Source organism: Nerophis lumbriciformis, linkage group LG22 (genome assembly GCF_033978685.3).
Source record: "Nerophis lumbriciformis linkage group LG22, RoL_Nlum_v2.1, whole genome shotgun sequence".
Taxonomy (NCBI): Eukaryota; Metazoa; Chordata; class Actinopteri; order Syngnathiformes; family Syngnathidae; genus Nerophis; species Nerophis lumbriciformis.
Window position 1 is genome coordinate 3,655,575 of NC_084569.2, and position 27,864 is coordinate 3,683,438.

The following is a 27,864-nucleotide window of genomic DNA, read 5'->3' on the forward strand; positions in this document are numbered from 1 at the left end:
TATAAACAATTTTCTTTAAAATATCATTGGTTACCCAAACATCAGATTCTATTATATAATATAGTACCAACTTTATGCAATAGAAATGGAGTAAAAAAAATAAACACCTTTAAAAAAACTTGACTAAATAACATTGAAATAGTTTTGCAATGTATCGTACTACTGTTCCCAAAATGAACCGAACCATGACCTTAAAGAGGAACTGCACTTTTTTTGGAAGTTGGTCTATTGTTCACAATTATTATGTCTTTTTTTTTAATGCATTCTAAATATTAAATACATCTGATCAAAAGTCTGCTTCCAATGGAGCCTATGAGAGCCGCTCTAGTCTGCCAATAAAGCATACTTGCCAACCCTCCCGAATTTTCCGGGAGACTCCCGAAATTCAGCGCCTCTCCCGAAAACCTCCCGGGACAAATATTCTCCGGAAAATCTCCCGATTTTCAGCCGGAGCTGGAGGCCACGCCCCCTCCAGCTCCATGCGGACCTGAGTGAGGACAGCCTTTTTTCAAGACGGGAGGACAACAGGGTGACAAGAACTAAATCATCCAGACTAGAGATAAATTGTATTGTTTATCTTACCTAAAAATAAATATATTTATAAAAAAAAATTTAAATAACTAAATACATTTTTACTATATTTTGCTAAAAACATCAAAATTAATTGTATTTTTATTTGTATTTTTTCTGACTCCTTATTTCATCCAACCATAGAATTATACATTAAAATAAACATATATGAAATAATTAAATTTAAACTATCATAATAATTCATTTAAAATGACCATATTTAATTATTAAAATAATTGCTTGTTTATCAACAACTTTAGCATTTTATTCATTACATTTTGAAGCTCTCAGAAGCCAAGTTATGTTATATTCCTTAATATTTATTTATGCAAGTTTGAAGTATCAATGATCTAAACACAGCTTTGTTTGCATATTTTCAGAATGTATGTATATATATATATATATATATATATATGTATGTGTGGGGAAAAAAATCACAAGACTATTTCATCTCTACAGGCCTGTTTCATGAGGGGGGGGTACCCTCAATCATCAGGAGATTTTAATGGGAGCATTCGCATACCATGGTTTATATAGGGCACAGAGTGGGTGGGTACAGGCTGGCCTAGGGGCGTGGTGATTGGCTCATGTGTTACCTAGGAGGTGTTTCCGTCTATGGCGGCATGCTGTAACAATTTCGCTGCGCTTGTTGAAGGGTGACAGGTCTGGACGGTAAATAATAAACAGTTTCTCTTTCAAGCATAGGTTGCATCTTTTATTACCACTATTGTAAGGTGTGCTGGATGCAAGAATTTGCCATGTTATTGAATATTCAACATTATTGTCTTTGAGGTCCCAAATGTGTTTGCTGAGTTCTGTGGTATTCCGCAGGTTTTGGTTCCTGAAAGAAGCCTTGTGATTGTTCCATCTGGTTTTGAACTCTCCCTCGGTTAATCCTACATATGTGTCGGATGTGTTAATGTCCTTGCGTGTTACCTTAGATTGGTAGACAACTGATGTTTGTAAGCACCCCCCGTTGAGAGGGCAATCAGGTTTCTTTCGGCAGTTGCAGCCTTTGTTGGTTTTGGAGTCGCTCTGTCCGGGGGCCGACGGCTCATTTGCAATTGTTTTGTTGTGGTTTGAGATAATTTGTCGTATATTGTTCATACAGCTGTAGCTCAATTTAATGTTGTTCTTGTTGAATACTTTTCTTAGGGTGTTGTCTTTGGGAAAGTGTTTGTCAATCAGATTGAGGAATTTGTGTCCAATGTTAGTTGAGACGTTTTTGCTGTATGGGGGGTTGTACCAGATGATGTCGTTTCGTTTTCTGTTCTTTTTTGGTTGGTTTCCTGGCGTGGGTTCATAGGTGAGGGTGAAATTGTATCCGCTTTCATCAAGGGCTTTTTGGTACGGGGGGGTTGCTTGGTCAAATTCAGCTTTGCTAGATGACAGCATCGATAGCCTATTATTAATTCCGGTAGGTATTCTTTTCGTGGTGGTGGGTGGGTGGTTGCTGTCATGGTGCACGTATTGGAGTGTTGTGTTGGGTTTCGTGAATGGTTGGTAGCTGTTATTTCTCAGGTTGAAAGTGACGTCAAGGAAGTTGACGGTTTGCTTGTTGGCTTCAATCGTGATCCGTAGGCCGTTCTCTTTGAAAATTTGGCATATGCGCTTCTTGGTATTCTCGCTGCTCCTTGGCGAGGCGCGACACACTGCCAGTCCGTCATCACGGTAAATACCAAGGTTCAGATTGAGGCTAGCGAGCTGGGAGAGGAGGAAACTCCCAGAGAGTTCAAAACCAGATGGAACAATCACAAGGCTTCTTTCAGGAACCAAAACCTGCGGAATACCACAGAACTCAGCAAACACATTTGGGACCTCAAAGACAATAATGTTGAATATTCAATAACATGGCAAATTCTTGCATCCAGCACACCTTACAATAGTGGTAATAAAAGATGCAACCTATGCTTGAAAGAGAAACTGTTTATTATTTACCGTCCAGACCTGTCATCCCTCAACAAGCGCAGCGAAATTGTAACAGCATGCCGCCACAGACGGAAACAGCTCCTAGGTAACACATGAGCCAATCACCACGCCCCTACGCCAGCCTGTACCCACCCACTCTGTGCCCTATATAAACCATGGTATGTGAATGCTCCCATTAAAATCTCCTGATGATTGAGGGAACCCCCTCATGAAACAGGCCTGTAGAGATGAAATAGTCTTGTGATTTTTTTTCCCACACATACATATATTGCGCTCTACTACGGTATCGAGCACTATTTTTTGGATAACCTTATTAAGACATATATATATATATATATATATATATATATATATATATATATATATATATATGTGTGTGTATTAAATACTTGACTTGGTAAATTCTAGCTGTCAATATACTCCCCTCTTAACCACGCCCCCAACCACCCCCCACCCCCGAACACGCCCCCCACCCTCCACCCCCTACCTCCCGAAATCGGAGGTCTCAAGGTTGGCAAGTATGCAATAAAACCCTTAAAAGACATCCAAACACCTCCATTAAGGTTTTATATGCATGATGTAAGTATATACAGTATGTAATGTAGCATCAGGCACATTTATTATAACACTTCATATTTGCTTATTTTAAGCATATGTTTTCCCACTACATCACTAATATCTACTCATTACAGACTTTGAGAGCCTATAATTGGGGCTCCAGTACTATGGAATGTTCTAGCAGTAACAGTTAGAGATGCTACCTCGGTAGAAGCATCTTAAAACTCATTTGTATACTCTAGCCTTTAAATAGACCCCCCCTTTTAGACCAGTTGATCTGCCGTTTCTTTTCTTTCCTGCCAACACATCATTTGCAGATTATAATTACTGGTTTCCAGCGACCCCGAAGGGAATAAGCGGTAGAAAATGGATGGGTTTGCAAAAAATATTTTTAACCGAATTAAGTGAAATGAGATCATCTCCCACAGCACACTAGTGTGCCGCGGCACAGTGGTTGAAAAACACTACTCTGATCAATGCGCCGCTAAAGTTAAAGTAGCAATGATTGTCACACACACACACACACACTAGGTGTGGCGAAATTATTCTCTGCATTTGACCCATCACCCTTTATCACCCCCTGGGAGGCGAGGGGAGCAGTGAGCAGCAGCGGTGGCCGCGCCCGGGAATCATTTTTGGTGATTCAACCCCCAATTCCAAGCCTTGATGCTGAGTGCCAAGCAGGGAGGTAATGGCTCCCATTTTTATAGTCTTTGGTATGACTCGGCCGGGGTTTGAACTACCTACCCATCTCAGGGCGAACACTCTAACCCAGGGGTGCTCACACTTTTTCTGCAGGCGAGCTACTTTTCAATTGATCAAGTCGTGGGGATCTACCTCATTCATATATATAATTTATATTTACTTATTTATGAAATATATGTTTTTGTTAACAAGTTAAAGGTGTTTAATGATAATGCAAGCATGTTTAACACATATAGTTAATATTGTTAATAAGTTAAAGGTGTTTAAAGATAATACAAGAATGTTTAACACATATAGTTAATATTGATAACAACTTAAAGGTGGTTAAAGATAATACAAGCATGTTTAACACAGTTAATATTGTTAATAAGTTAAAGGTGTTTAAAGATAATACAATCATGTTTAACACATATAGTTAATATTGTTAACAAGTCAAAGGTGTTTAATGATAATACAAGCATGTTTAACACATATAATTAATATTGTTAATAAGTTAAAAGTGTTTAAAGATAATGCAAGCATGTTTAACACATATAGTTAATATTGTTAACAAGTTAAAGGTGTTTAAAGATAATACAAGCATGTTTAACACATATAGTTAATATTGTTAATAAGTTAAAGGTGTTTAAAGATAATACAAGCATGTTTAACACATATACAACTTAAAGGTGGTTAAAGATAATACAAGCATGTTTAACACATAGTTAATATTGTTAACAAGTTAAAGGTGTTTAAAGATAATACAAGCATGTTTAACACATATAGTTAATATTGTTAACAAGTTAAAGGTGTTTAAAGATAATACAAGCATGTTTAACACATATAGATTCCTTTCTTTCATGAAGACAAGAATATAAGTTGGTGTATTACCTGATTCTGATGACTTGCATTGATAGGAATCAGACAGTGGTGCTGATAACGTCCACATTTTCGAATGGAGGAGAAAAAAAAGTCCTCCTTTCTGTCCAATACCACATGAAAGTGGTTGGTTTTTGGCATCTTATTTGTCCAGCTTCCGTACTCTTTTGTATACACTTTACAAGAAATACATTGTCGGCAAACTCCGTGACTTGCTAGCTTGTGCACAAGCTCATCTGTGCCGTGAATGTCAATCAAGTGACGTCATAGTGAAGATTTATGATCGCTCATTTTTAGGACTATTTTTTTTAATGCCTGACTGACACACCCTCCGAGATCGACCGGTAGCTCGCGATCGACGTAATGAGCACCCCTGCTCTAACCACTGAGTAGCCTCTTAACGTTAGGACTAACAATAACAATATCGCTGAAAGTTGGCTATTATTCCTGTCACAAGATGTAAATGGAGTCTTGTTAGTGGTGTTTGGATGCTTTTTAGAGGGCTTTATGAGCGCAATGACATCATGAATCCCATTACCTCCATTCTTAGCTGACTTTTGAAAACATACTGATACATACCTGCCAACGCAAAATGATTGATTGCATTCAGACAGGTTAAAATGTTGCTAAAACCATCACTTTTCTATCAGTCACAGTGACTTTTCAAAACAAAAATATTACAGCAAAAATCATATGGGTTGATTGACATGTTTATTCTGTAAGCTAACTTCAATAGTTTGAAATTATTTTGACAGTTAATGCCAGTTATCCTGTCAACCTTTCACAAGACTTCAATTTGTTAATTGAAAGTATAAACACTTTTTACAGTAAACAAATGGTAAAACAGTACTAAACAATTCCATTAAAAAAAAAATTGGTGTTATTATTAACTTTCTGTCCAAGCTTGTATAATCTACTGCCTTGTTCAATTGTAAAAAATATTCTGTGCCTAAAATTCACATTTCTATCACAATTATCATACTGTAAACATGGTAAGCTAACTTCATTAAAATTAATAGTCCTGTCAATAGCATGGAATTACAATTCAAATGTAGTTTTTTTGTAAGCCTTTCAAAAGAATTCAAAATATGAAAAATGAATGAAAATGAATTTAAGCCATCAGACACTTGAAAAGTGGCACATCACATCTCTAATGTAATCATTTGAACTTTTCAACAGAAATAGCACTGCAAAAATATTAAGGACATACTTCTGTATTTTGGTAGTTATGCTGTCAACATTTAACAAGATTTCTTCAACTTGGACTTGAAAGCATAAATAGTATAAACACTTTTAACAGTATAACAGTACTAAACAATTCCAATAGATAACATTGGTGTCATTACCTTTTTGCTTGCTCAATTATTGCCTCCGTAAATAAAACTTCGGCATTTATCACATCCAAAGAATCTGTTTGGGCGACGAAAAACGTTGAAGGTTTTCCACTTGTATCGCTAGCAACGGCATTAGACTTGTGTTTTTTTGTCCCAACGTGGTCTTTTACATGGCTAATTCCTCCGTGTCCGATCGAAAAATCTTGTCTGCACAAGGTGCAATTCGCGTAGTTTTCACCCTTTTTGGAACGGATAATTATTCCCGGATAGGCTTTTGAATATTCTTCACGGAATGACTGCAGTTTTCTTTTCGGTTTAAGACTCGTTTGCGATTTTTCTCCGGCTGATTCCATGATCGTTCGCTCGTTTGGAAACAATGGCAACTGGTGCCTCGTGCTTGGCAGCGGTGCTATAAATAGCCTCGCGCATGGCATTCGGAATGGCTCCATAGGAAGTTACGGGAAGCAGTGTCGATTGTAAGGCTGAAACGACGCGTCGACATAGTCGACGCGTAAATACGTCGACGCCGTTTTTGTGCGTCGGCGCGTCGCATATTTACGTCACACTACTTTACTGTCATGGCGGAGCGCAAAGCAGACGATGCGAGCGAGGGGAAAAAAGCACGCCAAAAGTCGTCAAAAGTGTGGGAGTATTTCAATAAACGGCCTAATAATGTTGTTGTATGCACACTGTGTCGAGCGGAAATGGCCTATCATAGCAGCACAACGGCTATGAACGAACATTTGAAAAGAAAACCCCCGACAGCGTTCTTGCCATCACCATCAACAAGTCAATCGTCCGCGTGCGTATACGTTGTCATTATTACACAAAAACATGAATGTGTCATTTGTATCTGCGTTGTAAATTCATAAACTAAAGCACCGTTTCGCTCTGAGAGGCGCGTTTGGCGTGCCTGTTCAGTGTTTACAAAGACGCGCTCCTCTTTAACGCTGTGGAGAGGCGGCGGCGGCGGCGAGCGAGCGGCGAGGCGGGGCGCGCCGGGAGCGACGCCGCAATCGTGCCCAGGTGCGCGATCCGCGCAGTTGGAAGAGAAAAGACTTTGTGTAAAATTAAAAGATTGTAAACCTGGCAAAGCCGTCTGGCGTTCAGTCTGTCGGTCCTGAAAGAACCCCACGGCACAAGACGTGTCACAAACGCTAACGTTAATTAGTTGTGCAAATACCTTTTACAACATTAACAGTTACATATACTATGTACAAACCAACAATTAACTTTCACTTTAATCATACTATCATTGTTGTGTTATTAAGCAAAATAAGCAATACTTTTACTTTTGTTGAAATGTTTACACTGTACACTTTTTTGTATTGGATGTTTAGCTTTATTTTTGCACATTTTAGCAAATAAGCAATACTTTTACTTTTGTTGAAATGTTTACACTTGTTACAGAATATTTCCGTTTTGCACTTTTTTGTATTGGATGTTTATCTTTATTTTTGCACATTTTAAAGCAAAATAAGCAATACTTTTACTTTTTAAATGCTTATACTATTCCAGAATATTAAGATTTGCACTGGATGTTTACTTTTATATTTGCACATTAAAAAGCAAATAAGCTACTTTTAATTTTGTTAAATGTTAAAAGTTTTAAATGTTTACATTGTTACAGAATATTTTGTCATGTTGTTGTCAATGTTGACTGACTAGTGGCCATACTTTTTTTTTTGTAAATAAAAGCCATGCCTTTTGAAAAAACTGGCCTACATTTATTTTTTCATCTTCATTTTAAATTAAAAAAAAAAATCGGTAAAAGGAAAAATAATCTATAGATTAATCGAAAAAATAATCTATAGATTAACTGATTAATCGAAAAAAATAATCTATAGATTAATCGATAGAAAAATAATCGTTAGCTGCAGCCCTAGTCGATTGTCATTGTTGTTACGCGATTTCGTGAATAAAACTTTAAAAAAAAATTAAAAAAATTAATTACCGTATTTTCCGCACTATTAGCCGCACCTAAAAACCACAAATTTACTCAAAAGCTGACAGTGCGGCTTATAACCCGGTGCGCTTTATATATGGATTAATATTAAGATTCATTTTCATAAAGTTTAGGTCTCGCAACTACGGTAAACAGCCGCCATCTTTTTTCCCCGTAGAAGAGGAAGCGCTTCTTCTTCTACACCAAGCAACCGCCAAGGTAAGCACCCGCCCCCATAGAACAGGAAGCGCTTCTTCTTCTACTGTAAGCAACCACCCGCCCCCGTAGAAGAAGAAGAAGCGCGCGGATATTACGTTTCATTTCCTTTGTGTGTTTACATCTGTAAAGACCACAAAATGGCTCCTACTAAGCGACAGGTTTCCGGTTCATGAAAAGACGCAATCTCTCCATCCGCACACGGACTACTATTTCACAGCAACTGCCTAAAGACTTTCAAGAAAAGCTGGCTACTTTCCGTGCATATTGTAAAAACAAGATAGCTGAAAAAAAGATCCGGCCAGAGAACATTATCAACATGGACGAGGTTCCACTGACTTTTGATATTCCTGTGAACCGCACTGTGGATACAACGGGAGCACGTACGGTGAATATTCGCACCACAGGGAATGAGAAGTCATCCTTCACTGTGGTTCTAGCTTGCCATGCTAATGGCCAGAAACTTCCACCCATGGTGATATTCAAAAGGAAGACCTTGCCAAAAGAGACCTTTCCAGCCGGCGTCATCATAAAAGCTAACTCGAAGGGATGGATGGATGAAGAAAAGATGAGCGAGTGGTTAAGGGAAGTTTACGCGAAGAGGCCGGGTGGCTTTTTTCACGCAGCTCCGTCCATGTTGATATACGACTCCATGCGCGCCCACATCACGCTGGTTTTTAATATATTATTAAAGTTTGACTGACCTATCTGACTGTTTTTTTGACATTCCCTTTAGCGCAGTTAGATGCGGCTTATAACACGGGGCGGCTTATAGGTGGACAAAGTTTTGAAATATGCCGTTCATTGAAGGCGCGGCTTATAACCCAGGGCGGCTTATGGTGCGGAAAATACGGTAATGAAAAACCGTATTTTTTATCACTGCAACCGTAACCCGGAATAGGTTGATGAAAACCGTACTAATTACGGGAAAACCGGAGTAGTTGGCAGGTATGCATACTGATATGTATTCTTGTCTTACATTGAAATTGTGAATTAAAGGCACAATAAATTGCAGTTCCCGTTTAAGCTGGCACGTTTAAGACATAAGAACACAGTGGATCAGGATTTGATGGCTTGGTTGACCCAAACGGGTCCCACTGTATGTTGGCTTCCATGGCCTCATTTCAATGTTTGTAATCAACCCTAAAAAGCTCATTATTAACCCAACAGTGGTAAAAGTCAATATGTACACACTTTCCTCTTCAAAAGGAAAAGCCAGACATTCCAATATTGATCATCTTACATGTCGACAGCGACACGTGGCCAAGGCCCAGAGGGAAGAAAGTTCAATTAGGAGTCGACGTACTTGCTTTCCACAGTGTGACTGCTGCGTATAGAGAAGGGTCTCCACGCCAGGACTTGGACGGCAGCGACACACATGGGCACCACACACACCAAGTAGAACATGACGCTGTGGAGGCTCGCCAACGCTCTGAGAAAGAAAGACATGTTTAAAGTCACAGTTGCTAAATAAATAACTCTGCAGTCCGTCCAGCAACGATCTTCTTCAGCTTGAAACTGGTAAAGACCATTTAAACATTAACAGTTCAGCCAAGCAGATCACTTAGACTTGTGATTGTTTACGTGTTAAAGCCTGAAAAACATCGCTTTTGCTTGATGATTTACAAAAGTTAATTCGACTTGTTGGGTCAATGGTGCAACATTCAGGCCAACAAGGAAAAACTGCAATCCATGCAACCTGTTTTTATAAAGTACTGGAGTTCGGATTTGGGTGAGAAATTTCTTGAGAAGATTTTGTAGTAGTCAAGGTCATGAAGCAGTCTGTCACACAAAATAACATCGTTTCAACTCATGTTGCTAATCGATGAGTAGGTTGTGAGTTCAAACCCCGGCCGAGTCATACCAAAGACTATAAAAATGGGAGCCATTACCTCCCTGCTTGGCACTCAGCATCAAGGCTTGGAATTGGGGGTTAAATCACCAAAAATTATTCCCGGGCGCGGTCATCGCTGCTGCTCACTGCTCCCCTCACCTCCCAGGGGGTGAATAAGGGTGATGGGTCAAATGCACAGGACAAATTTCACCACACCTAGTGTGTGTGTGACAATCATTGCTACTTTAACTTTGACTAATTAGATGACCATAGTAACCAATTAGATGACCATAGTAACTAATTAGATGACCATAGTAACCAATTAGATGACCATAGTAACTAATTAGATGACCATAGTAACTAATTATATTACCATAGTAACCAATTAGATGACCATAGTAACTAATTAGATGACCATAGTAACCAATTAGATGACCATAGTAACTAATTATATTACCATAGTAACCAATTAGATGACCATAGTAACTAATTAGATGACCATAGTAACTAATTAGATGACCATAGTAAGTATTTATATTACCATAGTAACCAATTAGATGACCATATTAACTAATTAGATGACCATAGTATGTAATTATATTACCATAGTAACCAATTAGATGACCATAGTAACTAATTAGATGACCATATTAACTAATTAAATGACTATAGTAAGTAATTATATGACCATAGTAACCAATTAGATGACCATATTAACTAATTACATGACCATAGTAAGTAATTATATTACCATAGTAACCAATTAGATAACCATAGTAACTAATTAGAGGACCGTAGTAACCAATTAGATGACCATAGTAACCAATTAGATGACCACAGTAACTAATTAGATGACCATAGTAACTAATTAGATGACCATATTAACTAATTAGATGACCATAGTATGTAATTATATTACCATAGTAACCAATTAGATGACCATAGTAACTAATTAGATGACCATATTAACTAATTAGATGACTATAGTAAGTAATTATATGACCATAGTAACCAATTAGATGACCATATTAACTAATTACATGACCATAGTAAGTAATTATATTACCATAGTAACCAATTAGATGACCATATTAACTAATTAGATGACCATAGTATGTAATTATATTACCATAGTAACCAATTAGATGACCATAGTAACCAATTAGATAACCATAGTAACTAATTAGATGACCGTAGTAACCAATTAGATGACCATAGTAACCAATTAGATGACCATAGTAACTAATTAGATGACCATGGTAACTAATTATATTACCATAGTAACCGATTAGATGACCATAGTAACTAATTGCATGACAATAGTAAGTAATTACATGACCATAGTAACTAAATACATGACCATGGTAACTAATTAGATGACCATAATAACTAATTAGATGACCATAGTAACTAATTAGATGACCATAGTAGCTAATTACATGACCATGGTAACTAATTATATTACCATAGTAACCAATTACATGACCATAGTAACTAATTAGATGACCATAGTAGCTAATTAGATGACCATAGTAACTAATTAGATGACCATAGTAACTAATTACATGACCGTAGTGATTCATTAGATGACCATAGTAACTAGTTACATGACCATAGTGATTCATTAGATGACCATAGTAACTAGTTAGATGACCATAGTAACTAATTACATGACCGTGGTAACTAATTACATGACCATAGTGATTCATTAAATGACCATAGTAACTAATTAGATGACCATAATAACTAATTAGATGACCATAGTAACTAATTAGATGACCATAGTAACTAATTACATGACCATAGTAACTAATTACATGACCATAGTGATTCATTAAATGACCATAGTAACTAATTAGATGACCATAATAACTAATTAGATGACCATAGTAACTAATTAGATGACCATAGTAACTAATTACATGACCATAGTGATTCATTAGATGACCATAGTAACTAATTAGATGACCATAGTAACTAATTAGATGACCATAGTGATTCATTAGATGACCATAGTAACTAGTATATCATGCAAAATCGCAGATTCCAACCATGGAAAGACTTAATATAGTTGAAGACTTAGGGTCATTAGAAAACATAATGGCAGCTACACTTTACATCTTAAACAATTATTTGGGAATGTCCAGCGGGCCAGATTGAAAAGCTTAACGGGCCGCATGTGGCCCCCGGGCCTTCATTTGTCCAGGTCTGGTATAGACTGACAGGTGGTTGGTCTCAGGCTGCAAGAGTAGCTATTTGTGATTGGCTTTTTTTTCCCCAAGTAATTGTCATTTCAAACTTCTTTACAACACCCACATCAGGCACAATTCTACAATTCCTAAAATCATTCTTAAAAAAAGGACAGTAGGTTCGGAACTCGTGAGATACATTTCAAGTCAAACCTCAGTCTGAATAAGAAGGCCATCATATGGTAACTAAATGGACACCAAGGAGGACTTGTGTTTCAACTTCAACATTAATAAGGCCAAATAATGGCCAGTTTTCCTCTCCATTATATTTTTTGAAAATGGATATTTAGCACATATTTGTACAAGGTATGTCGCCATGGTTACAGGAAATGTTGCCAAAAAGTGCTGCAACAGAGATGCATCACATGGTACATCATTTTGTCTTGTTTCTAAAAGTGAAACATTATGAGCGTGGTGGAGTACTTACCGTGGGTTGACCTCGCTGCCAGCATCTTTCAGCTGCTCATAGCCAAACTGGTTCAGGATTTTAATCACCATCATTGGGGCCAGAGACTGAGCAGGTTTGGTGAACAGGGCGTTGGTCCCAAACACCATGGAGGACAGAGGGGAACTAGAAAAACCGCATCATCACCATATTATTGTCCTTATTTAGTCTTGTAATTAGCATGGGAGTGATCAAAGCAAATAACTTTCACACCACAAAAGTAAGAATAAAATTAAATAGGAGGCAACAAACGAGGACAAATAGGACAAGAAATGTAAAATGTGTAATATGTATTTTTGATGATAAAAAGTAAACGCTACATTAAAAATAAAAAAATCTGAACAATTTTACAAAAGCTAGAACATAAATATTTAACTAATATCAAAACTATGATATTTATTTTAAAATGAATGAAAAATAAGTGAGAATTAAGCAAAAAAAAATACCAGTTGGCTAAAACCATAAAAGACCTTAAAAGGGGAACTGTACTTTTTTGGGAATCGTTCACAATCATTCTGAGAGACAAGAATACAAGTCTTTTTTATTATGATTTTAAAGATGATTAAAAAACCGCTTGGCAGATGAGCCAAATTTAACTCGAGTCTCTGCTTGATTCCTTGCTTCTTGTCTAGTTTAATAGATAGTTTGGTGTTTGAACCTGACATCCATAGCTAGCTTTTAAAAATAATACCAAAACATGTTGATGTGTTACTACGCTAGAAAAAGAGTTCCTCAGTATTCGCTCTTACAATAACAATGTAACAGATTGGTTACGGAATGTAAATTAAATATTGTTGACAGTTTTTGAATGCATTTTTAAGGTGATTTAGAGGTAGAATTGCTTGCACACATTAGCTGCATTTGCTAGCTACCTAGAACAAGCCGATTTTTAGAAATTAGAACGCAAAAAAGACACAAAACGTTTGTCTTCTTGTCTCTCATAATGATACCATACCATACCAACTTTATTTATAAAGCCCTTTAAAAACAACCACAGTTTAAAAACAAAGGGCTGTACACCACAAAGAAATAGAGGCAAAGGACAGACTAAAAAATAACATTTAAAACAGAAATAAAAATACACAATTAAAAAGCAAATATAAATTACCCTAAGAACAGTTTGTTAGATAAAAACAGTTTAAAAGTTAGTTAAATGATAGTGAACAATGGGCAAAATTCCCCAAAAAGCGCAGTTCCCCTTTAAGCATGACTACAAATATTCAGTTAAAATAGGTATAAAATAAAGAAAAACTAATCAATTATCCATTGCTAAAACATTAAATAAAAATAAGGGAATAAAATCACAAATATATTTGTTAATACTTTGAAATAAAGTAGCACAATGTATAGGACAGGTCTATAATGATATTATTAGCTTAAAAAATTACCAAAAAATATACAAATGAAAAAGAAATGAAATGAAGCTAAGTCATTTTTTAAATTTTTTTTTTGGCTTATAATCAGCTAAAAACGTTCCGAGCTAAAGCATCACTGCTAATAAAAAGCACACAGTACATAAACACGAAGATACATTAATTAGACCAGGGGTGCTCACACTTTTTCTGCAGGCGAGCTACTTTTCAATTGATCAAGTCGTGGGGATCTACCTCATTCATATATATCATTTATATTTACTTATTTATGAAATATATGTTTTTGTTAACAAGTTAAAGGTGTTTAATGATAATGCAAGCATGTTTAACACATATAGTTAATATTGTTAACAAGTTAAAGGTGGTTAAAAATAATACAAGCATGTTTAACACAAATAGTTAATATTGTTAACAACTTAAAGGTGGTTAAAGATAATACAAGCATGTTTAACACATATAGTTAATATTGTTAACAAGTTAAAGGTGTTTAAAGATAATGCAAGCATGTTTAACACATATAGTTAATATTGTTAATAAGTTAAAGGTGTTTAATGATAATACAAGCATGTTTAACACATAGTTAATATTGTTAACAAGTTAAAGGTGGTTAAAAATAATACAAGCATGTTTAACACAAATAGTTAATATTGTTAACAACTTAAAGGTGGTTAAAGATAATACAAGCATGTTTAACACATATAGTTAATATTGTTAACAAGTTAAAGGTGTTTAAAGATAATGCAAGCATGTTTAACACATATAGTTAATATTGTTAATAAGTTAAAGGTGTTTAATGATAATACAAGCATGTTTAACACATAGTTAATATTGTTAACAACTTAAAGGTGGTTAAAGATAAAACAAGCATGTTTAACACATATAGTTATTGTTAACAAGTTAAAGGTGTTTAAAGATAATACAAGCATGTTTAACACATAGTTAATAAGTTAAAGGTGTTTAAAGATAATACAAGCATGTTTAACACATATAGATTCCTTTCTTTCATGAAGACAATAATATAAGTTGGTGTATTACCTGATTCTGATGACTTGCATTGATAGGAATCAGACAGTGGTGATGATAACGTCCGCATTTTCGAATGGAGGAGAAAAAAAGTCCTCCTTTCTGTCCAATACCACATGAAAGTGGTTGGTTTTTGGCATCTTATTTGTCCAGCTTCCGTACTCCTTTGTATACACTTTACAAGAAATACATTGTCGGCAAACTCCGTAGCTTGCTAGCTTGTGCACGCCGGCTTTCTGAGACTCTTATTTTGGTAGCGCAGGCAGGATGAAGCAGAGCTTTTATCGTGCAACTGTGCAGTCGGTCTTTGGAGTTTTGACGACAGGTACGGCGCCAGAGTCTGTTGAAATAAAGTGTTTCTCGCCTTCCAGTCGGTCATTTTAATGAGCTGGCAGCAGCCAGCGTCATCTCAGAAGACCCTCGGGTGCCGCGAATGTCAATCAAGTGACGAAAGTGACGTCATAGTGAAGATTTATGATCGCTCATTTTTAGGACTATTTTTTTAATGCCTGGCTGGTGATCGACTGACACACCCTCCGAGATCCACCGGTAGATCGCGATCAGAGGTGGGTAGTAACGCGCTACATTTACTCCGTTACATCTACTTGAGTAACTTTTGGGATAAATTGTACATCTAAGAGTAGTTTTAATGCAACATACTTTTACTTTTACTTGAGTATATTTATAGAGAAGAAACGCTACTTTTACTCCGCTACTTTTATCTACATTCAGCTCGCTACTCACTACTAATTTTTATCGACCTGTTAATGCACGCTTTGTTTGTTTTGGTCTGTCAGACAGACCTTCATAGTGCCTGCGTTTCAACAAATACAGTCACTGGTGACGTTCACTCCGTTCCACCAATCAGATGCAGTCACTGGTGACGTTGGACCAATCAAACAGAGCCAGGCGGTCACATGACCTGACTTAAACAAGTTGAACAACTTATTGGGGTGTTACCATTTAGTGGTCAATTGTACGGAATATGTACTGTACTGTGCAATCTACTAATAAAAGTTCCAATCAATCAATCAAAAGTGTGAAGGAAAAAAGACATTTTTTTTATTTCAACCGTACATCCCGTTCTAAGCCTAAAGACTGACTGCACAGTTCCTGTCTTCACAATAAAAGTGCCGCTCCATTGCGCCTGCGCTTTCAAAATAAGAGTCTCCGAACGCCAGCGCAAACAAGCTAGCAAGCTACGGAGTTTGCCGCCAATGTATTTCTTGTAAAGTGTATAAAAACGAATATGGAAGCTGGACAAATAAGATGCCAAAAACCAACCACTTTCATGTGGTATTAGACAGAAAGGAGGAACTTTTTTTCTCCTCCATTTGAAAACGTGGACGTTATCATCACTACTGTCTGATTACAATCAATGCAAGTCATCAGAATCAGGTAATACACCAACTTATATTCTTGTCTTCATGAAAGAAAGGAATCTATATGTTAAACATGCATGTATATTCATTAAAACACCTTTAACATGTAAACAAAAACGGCCAAAATAAATAAATATAAATGATATACTGTATATATCAATGTATGTATGTGTATATATATATATATATATATATATATATATATATATATGTATGTGTGTGTGTGTGTGTGTACGGTATATAGATAGATTATTTATTTAATAATACCACCTTAACATTTGACAACCAAACAATTACACAAGGCAAATCAGTAAAGAATCTGGGTATTATCTTCCACCCAACTCTCTCCTTTGAGTCACACATTAAGAGTGTTACTAAAACGGCCTTCTTTCATCTCCGTAATATCGCTAAAATCCGTTCTATTTTATCCACTAGCGACGCTGAGATCATTATTCATGCGTTCGTTACGTCTCGTCTCGACTACTGTAACGTATTATTTTCGGGTCTCCTTATGTCTAGCATTAAAAAATTACAGTTGGTACAAAATGCGGCTGCTAGACTTTTGACAAGAACAAGAAAATTTGATCATATTACGCCTATACTGTATATACCTTTATATACATATATATATATATATATACCTATACTGGCTCACCTGCACTGGCTTCCTGTGCACTTAAGATGTGACTTTAAGGTTTTACTACTTACGTATAAAATACTGCACGGTCTAGCTCCGTCCTATCTTGTCGATTGCATTGTACCATATGTCCCGGCAAGAAATCTGCGTTCAAAGAACTCCGGCTTATTAGTGATTCCCAGAGCCCAAAAAAAGTCTGCGGGCTATAGAGCGTTTTCTATTGGGGCTCCAGTACTATGGAATGCCCTCCCGGTAACAATTAGAGATGCTACCTCAGTGGAAGCATTTAAGTCCCATCTTAAAACTCATTTGTATACTCTAGCCTTTAAATAGCCCCCCTGTTAGACCAGTTGATCTGCCGTTTCTTTTCTTTTCTCCTCTGCTCCCCTTTTCCTTGAGGGGGGGGGGGCACAGGTCCGGTGGCCATGGATGAAGTGCTGGCTGTCCAGAGTCGGGACCCGGGGTGGACCGCTCGCCTGTGCATCGGCTGGGAACATCTCTGCGCTGCTGACCCGTCTCCGCTCGGGATGGTGTCCTGCTGGCCCCACTATGGACTGGACTCTTACTATTATGTTGGATCCACTATGGACTGGACTCTCACAATATTATGTCAGACCCACTCGACATCCATTGCTTTCGGTCTCCCCTAGAGGGGGGGGGGGTTACCCACATATGCGGTCCTCTCCAAGGTTTCTCATAGTCATTCACATCGACGTCCCACTGGGGTGAGTTTTTCCTTGCCCTTATGTGGGCTTTGTACCGAGGATGTCGTTGTGGCTTGTGCAGCCCTTTGAGACACTTGTGATTTAGGGCTATATAAATAAAGATTGATTGATTGATTGATATGTGTGTATGTTACTCATCAGTTACTCAGTACTTGAGTAGTTTTTTCACAACATACTTTTTACTTTTACTCAAGTAAATATTTGGGTGACTACTCCTTACTTTTACTTGAGTAATAAATTTCTAAAGTAACAGTACTCTTACTTGAGTACAATTTCTGGCTACTCTACCCACCTCTGATCGCGATCGACGTAATGAGCACCCCTGAATTAGAAGGTTGTTGACCAGAGTAAATGAAGATTCACCAGCTTTGCCTTTCTTGTTTTAACTTGGACAATTATTAACCCAAAGGGGCCATGGGTTGTATTTAAGTGCACATCAGAAAGGAGGAAAACCCAGGAGTGGCCTGCTTACCTGCGCTTGTACTTCTGCATGTCCGCGTCAACGATGTCTGCCAGGGGCAACCCGAAAAGACTGAAGACTGCTTGGACCAAGACCCTGCAAAAAGGTTTGGGTTAGTAAGCAAAGGAGCTTTGTGTGACTAAATAGAAATAAAAGAGATGCATACATGCTGACGGTGAGGAACAAAGCCAGAATGCGATGGTGCTGAGGTCCGACTGAAAGCATCAAAGCCCCTATTGCCACCTCCAAGTAAAAGGTGTACAGGATGATCCTGTAATAGCCCAGGCCACGAAGAAGTCTCTCACAGCTCAAAACTAACAACTGGGGGGAGCACATAGACACTGATTTCACAAAAGTGAGCATGTTGTCTCATGAAATGCATTCCTGGCAGCCACTACCTGCGGACAAATGAACCCGGCGCCGTACATGACGCTCTTGGCCAGCGACGACAGCACGTCTGGGGGAATGAGGTGCTCGGCAAATATCAGCGTGAAGTTACTGAAGAAAGCCAACATGAAAACCTGGAAAAAGTTCATGAGCACGAAGAGCTGGAAGTCTCTGTTGATGAGGATTTGCCACGTCAGCGTCTTCACCGTGGAGAGGGACGCCAGTAAGCTTTGGGAGGCGTGGTCGGAGCACTGCGGGGCGTCCGCCTGGGGTCCTTTGTCATCGAAGCGGCTCTCACTGTGGACGCCCGTGTAGAGCATGCATCCGCAGCTCAGGATAGCCACGACCACCGCGAACGCTTGGAAGGCCGCAAAGTCTTCCATGTTTTTGGACAGCAGGCCGCAGAAGAGAACGCTGGACGAGCCGAGCAGCGACGCCACCTGCGGAAAAGAAGACGTGGCGTGAGAACAGTTCCAGCTTCAAATGTGCGCCCTTTGAAGTTTGCCTTTGACCACTTCCTGTCTGACTCTTTTTTCCCCTTATCCGCGCAGCACTCCGCAGAGAATACCACCCTAAATACGCCACTGAACCACAAATACAAAATAGGTTTTTTATAGGGCTGGGCAATATATGGAATATACTCGATTAGGGGTGTAACGGTACACAAAAATTTGGGTTCGGTACGTACCTCGGTTTAGAGGTCACGGTTCGGTTCATTTTCGGTACAGTAAGAAAACAACAAAATATACATTTTTGGGTATTTTGAATATTTATTCCCTTTTTTTTTTTTTTACATTTACTATACTTAAATATACTGTGTTTTATGCTTTTTTCTTTTTGGAACATGTACTACACATATAATACAATAAAGTCCCATATAAAATTATGTTTCTAGCAATACTTTAATTTTGCCTTTGAAAGTAACACTCCAATGTCCATTAGTGGAGCTGTACACTGATGTTTTGATATGTCATGTTAGTGACATCATGCACAAAAGTGCACTAATAGCTTGTTTTAAAATGTCTCTGACAATCTTGCACTTTCTGTTTGGAAATGACATGAATGTTTGTGCCACTGCTTAGTAACTGTTTAATAAATACACTTTTAGTTGTGATTTCCCTCTCTGCATGAAAGTTTAAAAGTAGCATATATTAATGAAGAAGAATGTTTTAATGTAGACACATAGAATCATCATACTGCTGTGATTATATGCATCAAGTGTTCATTCAAGGCTAAGGCAAACTATCCACATATACAGGTAAAAGCCAGTAAATTTGAATATTTTGAAAAACTTGATTTATTTCAGTAATTGCATTCAAAAGGTGTAACTTGTACATTATATTTATTCATTGCACACAGACTGATGCATTCAAATGTTTATTTCATTTAATTTTGATGATTTGAAGTGGCAACAAATGAAAATCCAAAATTCCGTGTGTCACAAAATTAGAATATTACTTAAGGCTAATACAAAAAAGGGATTTTTAGAAATGTTGGCCAACTGAAAAGTATGAAAATGAAAAATATGAGCATGTACAATACTCAATACTTGGTTGGTGCTCCTTTTGCCTCAATTACTGCGTTAATGCGGCGTGGCATGGAGTCGAAGAGTTTCTGGCACTGCTCAGGTGTTATGAGAGCCCAGGTTGCTCTGATAGTGGCCTTCAACTCTTCTGCGTTTTTGGGTCTGGCATTCTGCATCTTCCTTTTCACAATACCCCACAGATTTTCTATGGGGCTAAGGTCAGGGGAGTTGGCGGGCCAATTTAGAACAGAAATACCATGGTCCGTAAACCAGGCACGGGTAGATTTTGCGCTGTGTGCAGGCGCCAAGTCCTGTTGGAACTTGAAATCTCCATCTCCATAGAGCAGGTCAGCAGCAGGAAGCATGAAGTGCTCTAAAACTTGCTGGTAGACGGCTGCGTTGACCCTGGATCTCAGGAAACAGAGTGGACCGACACCAGCAGATGACATGGCACCCCAAACCATCACTGATGGTGGAAACTTTACACTAGACTACAGGCAACGTGGATCCTGTGCCTCTCCTGTCTTCCTCCAGACTCTGGGACCTCGATTTCCAAAGGAAATGCAAACCAAACCATGCCATGTCATCTGCTGGTGTCGGTCCACTCTGTTTCCTGAGATCCAGGGTCAACGCAGCCGTCTACCAGCAAGTTTTAGAGCACTTCATGCTTCCTGCTGCTGACCTGCTCTATGGAGATGGAGATTTCAAGTTCCAACAGGACTTGGCGCCTGCACACAGCGCAAAATCTACCCGTGCCTGGTTTACGGACCATGGTATTTCTGTTCTAAATTGGCCCGCCAACTCCCCTGACCTTAGCCCCATAGAAAATCTGTGGGGTATTGTGAAAAGGAAGATGCAGAATGCCAGACCCAAAAACGCAGAAGAGTTGAAGGCCACTATCAGAGCAACCTGGGCTCTCATAACACCTGAGCAGTGCCAGAAACTCATCGACTCCATGCCACGCCGCATTAACGCAGTAATTGAGGCAAAAGGAGCTCCAACCAAGTATTGAGTATTGTACATGCTCATATTTTTCATTTTCATACTTTTCAGTTGGCCAACATTTCTAAAAATCCCTTTTTTGTATTAGCCTTAAGTAATATTCTAATTTTGTGACACACGGAATTTTGGATTTTCATTTGTTGCCACTTCAAATCATCAAAATTAAATGAAATAAACATTTGAATGCATCAGTCTGTGTGCAATGAATAAATATAATGTACAAGTTACACCTTTTGAATGCAATTACTGAAATAAATCAAGTTTTTCAAAATATTCTAATTTACTGGCTTTTACCTGTATATATGGTGTATGGTGACATGGACTAAACATATCCAGATATGAATAAAAAGGCCATATCACCCAGCCCTACTTTGTCATTATTTCAGACAAAACCTCACCTGGTTGTACTTGATGAGTCTTAACCGGTTCTGATGGTGGCCGGAAATCTCGGCGAATAGGGCGCACTGAGCCAGCAGCACAAACGTGAGCATGCCATCGAACAAGCACAACGCCGTCATCAAGTGAAGGCCGCTGAGCCAGTCGCCAGGTTCGTAGGACCTCCACGGGAACCAGGCGATGAGGAAGGCCAAGGAGTAGAGGGGGGCACCGTACAGGATGGAGAGACGCCTGTGAGAGCAGCAAGGCACCTTGGAGGTATCTTGAAGGTATCCAAAGAGAGGGTCGTTGATGGCATTCCACAGCATGTACACCACCTGTGGCAGCAAAATGACATTACGTTTTTACAAACCCCAAAGGCAGTGAAGTTGTCACGTTGTGTAAATGGTAAATAAAAAGAGAATACAACAAATCCTTTTCAACTTATATTCAATTGAATAGACTGCAAAGACAAGATATTTCATGTTCACACTGACAAACTTCATTTTCTTTGGGCAAATAATCATGAACTTAGAATTTAATGGCAGCAACACATCGCGACTCGTCATATATTTAACGTTAATCCGTGATTTCACCGAGCGTTTCACTGATGGTGAGCAGCCTGACGCTGCTTCATTAACACCGCCGCTGTTTGACTCGGGGGCCGTGGCAGACGCACGCAGTAACAGTCACCTGTTTTCATACCGACGAGCTAATGTGTCCAGGTTATAACCCTGTTGTCAATAAACACACATGGACTGAAGCTAAATTGTCCACTGTCCACTGCAGCATGTGAATGCAATGAAAAGAATCAAATCTGAGCCAACCAGCTGTTAAAATGTTGTCCAGGTTAATGTTTTGGCCATTAAAGGCCCTTCATTTCAAGATTTCAACTGTGATCGGGCTTTAAACAGGTGGCTGACCTGTTCAGATGAGTGTAACTGCTACTGGTCAAATAATGTCAAATAGCATTTAATTTTACATGTATGCAATGCCATTTAAATGTAATTATGGATAATAATAATAATAATAATAATAATAATAAATACTGTGTAGTGTTGTAAATAGTCAACGGGAAGGATTGTAGTAAGATATAAGCCATGAGCACTACACAGCCAGAAAAAAACCTAGGCAGGACAAGTAAAAATATTGGGGCAAGTAGATTTGAGAAGTCGGGCAAGTAGAAAAAAACCTTAACGTTGAACCCTGCATGTGTTGAGCTGCTGCCGCTTAAGGTTAGACGGCACTGTACATAGAGCGCTTCTGCTCGTTAGTAATACATTCTAATGTTGGATGTTCACTCCTTCACACAGATGAATATAGAAAAATATTTTCAACGGCCGAAAAGGGCTGGACTTGGAGAGGAGGTAGGCCTACAGTCCGGACCACAGGTGCGACCTGTTCAGCAGGAGGAGGAGGAGGAGGAGGAGGAGGAGGAGGAGGTTGACTGACTGTGGCAGGACACCTCTGCCTCTGTTTCACTTCATGTTGCTGGTAAATAATATGGTTGTAGTAGTAGGCTAAAGTTAAATTATTTAGTATTCACTAATTAAAAGGGGCAGAGCTTTAAGAGACATTTTAGCTTTTATATTTTATAAGATATATCTTTTGTAAGAACCACAATTAATAAATATATTTCAGTGAATCACTAATTGTTCAAATCTGTATATAAACATGTACATAAAATGTTGTAATTATATTCCAACTCCGCTGCCGCCGCCACCCCCCCCACCCCCCGACCTCACCACCACAAATAGATGCCTGTCCTGTGGGATACACTGGACTGTATTGATCTATGTTGATATATAATGTATATATTGTGTTTTTTATGTCGATTTAATAAAACTTTTCTTGTGCGGCCCGGTACCAATCGGTACCAATCGGTACCGGGCCCGGTGGTTGGGGACCACTGATCTACGTCACAGCAGCTCAGACGAGGCACCAAGCAGTGTGGGTGGGAAGCGTTTCCACAGACGCGGAAGGAGATTTTCACAACAAAGTTCTAAAGCTTAGTGATATATAGAATAGAATAGAATAGAATAGAATAGAATAGAAACTACTTTATTGATCCTTGGGGGGAATTCGGCAAATATCGGATATATCAGATTGTAGGTGGGTTTATTTTGTACTCTTCGCGTTCATATTTCACTGTTTGTTGCATTTCACTTGATAGTAAAATATGTCGATCGAAAGGGGGTGTGACGTTCATATTTTGTCAATATTCAGTCTTTTATCGTTCATAGAAAATTTTTAAATTCCATTACGTTTTTTAAGGCTTTTGTCATAAAGTTTTTAGCACTCAATCAGACATTATTGTGAAGTTTTGTATTAGTGTTCCTAAAAATAGATATACCGTCCCCCAGACGCATTTTTTTCTCTAAATATGGCCCCCCGAGTGGGGGGGGGGGGGGGGGGGGGGGTTGATGTGTGAGGGAGCAGGGTTGTGGTGGGGGCGGGGTTTGGTGGTAGCAGGGGTGTATAATGTAGCCCGGAAGAGTCAGGGCTGCATGGGATTCTGTGCATTTGTTCTGTTGTGTTTATGTTGTGTTAAGGTGCAGATGTTCTCCCGAAATGCGTTTGTCATTCTTGTTTGGTTTTGGTTCAAAGTGTGGCGCATTATTAGTAAGAGTGTTAAAGTTGTTTTATATGGCCACCGTCAGTGTAACCTGTGTGGCTGTTGACCAAGTATGCCTTGCTGTCACTTACGTGTGCAAGCAGAAGATGCATATAACAAGAGGCTGGGCTGGCACACTGTTAATACAGATTGTAGAGGGCGCTAAATGCTGTACCATCATGGCACGCCCTTATTATTATTGTAAGGGTGATAATCGGAGAATATTAATCCCGGGCACTTAAATCCGGAAGTCTCCTGGGAAAATCGGGGGGGTCGGCAAGTATGCAGCTGAGCCACATCAGAGTGATCAAAGAGCCGCATGCGGCTCCGGAGCCGCGGGTTGCCGACCCCTGAACTATAACAAGTCTTTCAATGCTTGGAATATGCATGATATACTAGTTACTATGGTCATGTAATTAGTTACTATGGTCATCTAATTAGTTACTATGGTCATCTAAGTAACCGCAGCTCAGACGAGGCACCAAGCACTGTGAGTGGGGAGAGTTTCCACAGAGCATTTCCAGAGCGGCCAGCCTGAAATGCAGGTGTCAGGGACAGACGCGGAAGGAGATTTTTACAACAAAGTTCTAAAGTTTAGTAATATATCAGATAGTAGGTAGGGGTTTTCTTACCCTTCTCGTTCATATTTCACTGTGATAGTTGCATTTTGCTTGATTGTAAAATATGTGGATGGAGAGGGGGTGTAACGTTCATATGTTGTCAATATTCAGTGTTTTATCCTTCATAGTTAATATTGTAAATCCCCAGTTCTTTATTTTCATTCAGTAAAAAAAATATAAAATTCCATTCCGTTCAATCAGAATTTATTGTGAGGTTTTGTATTAGTGTTCCTAAAAATAGATACACCGGCCCCCAGACACATTTTTTCTCTAAATGTGGCCCCTGGAGTAGAAATAATCGCCCAGGCCTGTGTAAAAGGTGACGTAGTTGTACTAGTGATGGGTCCGGCAACACCGATGCATCGGCGCATGCGTCGAGCTCATAGAGCGAAACCCTGTGTCGGTGCGCGTACCGCTTTTAGAAAGTCACGTGACCGATCATGAGCTGTTTTGGTCACGTGACCGATACGCCAACTGTGTCGCACTGACGCCTCCTCTGTGCCCTGTGAGCGGCTCTTTTCTACAGCCGGAGAAATAATAACTAAGAAGAGAAATAGTCTAAAATGTAATACGTCGGTTTTTTTTTTTTATAAAAATGTGTAAAAAAATAAAATTAAAAAAATTCCCAGTCCACAATCATCCACAACACGTTCTCTTAGATTTCCATGTTATGATACATGTTCACATTATTTATTGACTGTATCTAAAAAAGATTAAAAAATATTTTTATTTAAATGAAGATATGAAATAATCCTAAATGAAATACAATGACTTGGTTTATATTATTGTATATACTAGGGCAGGGGTCACCAACGCGGTGCCCGCGGTCACCAGGTAGCCCGTAAGGACCAGATCAGTCGCCCGCTGGCCTGTTCTAAAAATAGCTCAAAGAGCAGCACTTACCAGTGAGCTGCCTCTATTTTTTAAATGTCATTTATTTACTAGCAAGCTGGTCTCGCTTTGCTCGACATTTTTAATTTTAAAAGAGACAAAACTCAAATAGAATTTGAAAATCCAAGAAAATATTTTAAAGACTTTGTCTTCACTTGGAATAAGCGGTAGAAAATGGATGGATGGATGGGTCTTCACTTGTTTAAATAAATTCATTTATTTTTTACTTTGCTTCTTATTACTTTTAGAAATACAATTTTAGAGAAAAAATACAACCTTAAAAATGATTTTAGGATTTTTAAACAAATATACCTTTTTACCTTTCAAAATTTCTTCCTCTTCTTTCCTGACAATTGAAATCAATGTTCAAGTAAAAAAAAAAGTTTTTTTTATTGTAAAGAATAATAATTTTAGTTTCTGTTTTTTCGACGAAGAATATTTGTGAAATATTTCTTCAAACTTACTATGATTAAAATTCAAAAAAATTATTCTGGCGAATCTAGAAAATCTGTAGAATCAAATTTAAATCTTATTTCAAAGTATTTTGAATTTCTTTTAAAATTTTTGTTCTGGAAAATCTAGAAGAAATACTGATTTGTCTTTGTTAGAAATATAGCTTGGTCCAATTTGTTAAATATTCTAACAAAGTGCAGATTGGATTTTAACCAATTTAAAACATGTCATCAAAATTCTAAAATGTATCTTAATCAGGAAAAATGACTAATGATGTTCCATAAATTCTTTTTTTAAGTTTTTCAAAAAGATTCAAATAAGCTAGTTTTTCTCTTCTTTTTGTCGGTTGAATTTTGAATTTTAAAGAGTCGAAATTGAAGATAAACTATGTTTCAATTCAATTTTTTCGTATTTTCTCCTCTTTTAAACCGTTCAATTAAGTGTTTTTTTTTTTAAATCATTTATTCTCTACAAAAAACCTTCCGTAAAAGGAAAAAAAAATGTACGACGGAATGACAGACAGAAATACCCATTTTTTTATATATATAAATGTATTTATTTAGCTATTCTTGTTTAAATCACACTTACGTGTAACTTACAAATGACAATATATTTATTTATTTAAGTGTGTATCAAACTGGTAGCCCTTCGCATTAATCAGTACCCAAGAAGTAGTTTTTGGTTTCAAAAAGGTTGGTGACCCCTGTACTAGGGCATCAAATCAGTGTCAGTTGAGTCGGTCCATAGGTTGCCTGTAGGGATTTTTAATGTCCAGCAGATGTCAGTATTTAGTGACACAGTATCGACACAGTATCAATACAGTTTTGCAATGTGTCGAAACGCTTCATGACGCCTCATCAACCCATCACTACTAGTTACTATGGTCATCTAATTAGTTACTATGGTCATCTAAGTAACCACAGCTCAAGACGAGGCACCAAGCACTGTGAGTGGGGAGCGTTTCCACAGAGCATTTCCAGAGCGGCCAGCCTGAAATGCAGGTGTCAGGGACAGACGCGGAAGGAGATTTTTTACAACAAAGTTCTAAAATTTAGTGATTTATCAAATAGTAGGTAGGGGTTTTCTTACCCTTCTCGTTCATATTTCACTGTGATAGTTGCATTTCGCTTGATTGTAAAATATGTGGATGGAGAGGGGGGGTGACGTTCATTTGTTGTCAATATTCAGTGTTTTATCCTTCATAGTTAATATTGTAAATCCCCAGTTCTTTCTTTTCTTGTCATTAAGTTTTTAGCATTCAATCAGACTTTATAGTGAGGTTTTGTATTAGTGTTCCTAAAAATAGATACACCGGCCCCCAGACACATTTTTCTCCGTAAATGTGGCCCCTGGAGTAGAACTAATCGCCCAGGTCTGTGGTAAAAGGTGACGTAGTTGTACTCACTTGTGACTGATGGAAGGCGCCTTCTGAGATCTTGTACTTGTTGATGAAGAGTTTGACGTAGTAGAAGGTGAATATGTTGTTGATCATGCAGGAGCCCAAAGTGGTCATGGCGTAGGCCAGAGCCGCGGGGTTGATTCCCACGCTGGTCAGGTGTCGCGAGAGTTTGGTGCCGCCGCCACGCACACCTGAGGACCCTTTCATCTCCACGGCCATGGCGGAAGTGCAGGTAAAGTAGAACTCTCCAAACTGTTAAATGTGCCTAACACGCCCAATCTTTCCTTAGCATTTTAACCTGTAAGTAGTTAACAACTTTTTGTCGTCTGTGTCGCCGACTTGTATCTGAAACACT

The 27,864-nt window shown here is 38.4% G+C and overlaps 1 protein-coding gene across 1 annotated transcript; it reads right to left on the reverse strand.

The window, feature by feature from the left end:
• LOC133615651 (transmembrane protein 180-like) lies at nt 1–27,827 on the reverse strand. Its single transcript, XM_061974401.2, has 8 exons — nt 27,516–27,827; nt 21,556–21,870; nt 18,642–19,070; nt 18,410–18,564; nt 18,256–18,339; nt 12,626–12,769; nt 9,422–9,547; nt 1–487 (listed from the first exon to the last, which is right to left on the reverse strand). Exons 1-8 carry the CDS (start codon nt 27,726–27,728, stop codon nt 325–327), a joined length of 1,629 nt encoding a protein of 542 aa, XP_061830385.1. The 5' UTR covers nt 27,729–27,827; the 3' UTR covers nt 1–324.
• Nucleotides 27,828–27,864: the final 37 nt, after the last annotated feature.

Coding starts and splice junctions, on each gene's coding strand:
- LOC133615651 (XM_061974401.2), bottom strand. CDS start 27,728: ATGGCCGTGGAGATGAAAGGGTCCTCAGGTGTGCGTGGCGGCGGCACC. Junction 12,770..18,255: donor ATGCAGAAGTACAAGCGCAG/GTAAGCAGGCCA, acceptor CGGTTTTTCTAG/TTCCCCTCTGTCCTCCATGG. Junction 488..9,421: donor AGTCACACTGTGGAAAGCAA/GTACGTCGACTC, acceptor GTCCTCACTCAG/GTCCGCATGGAGCTGGAGGG.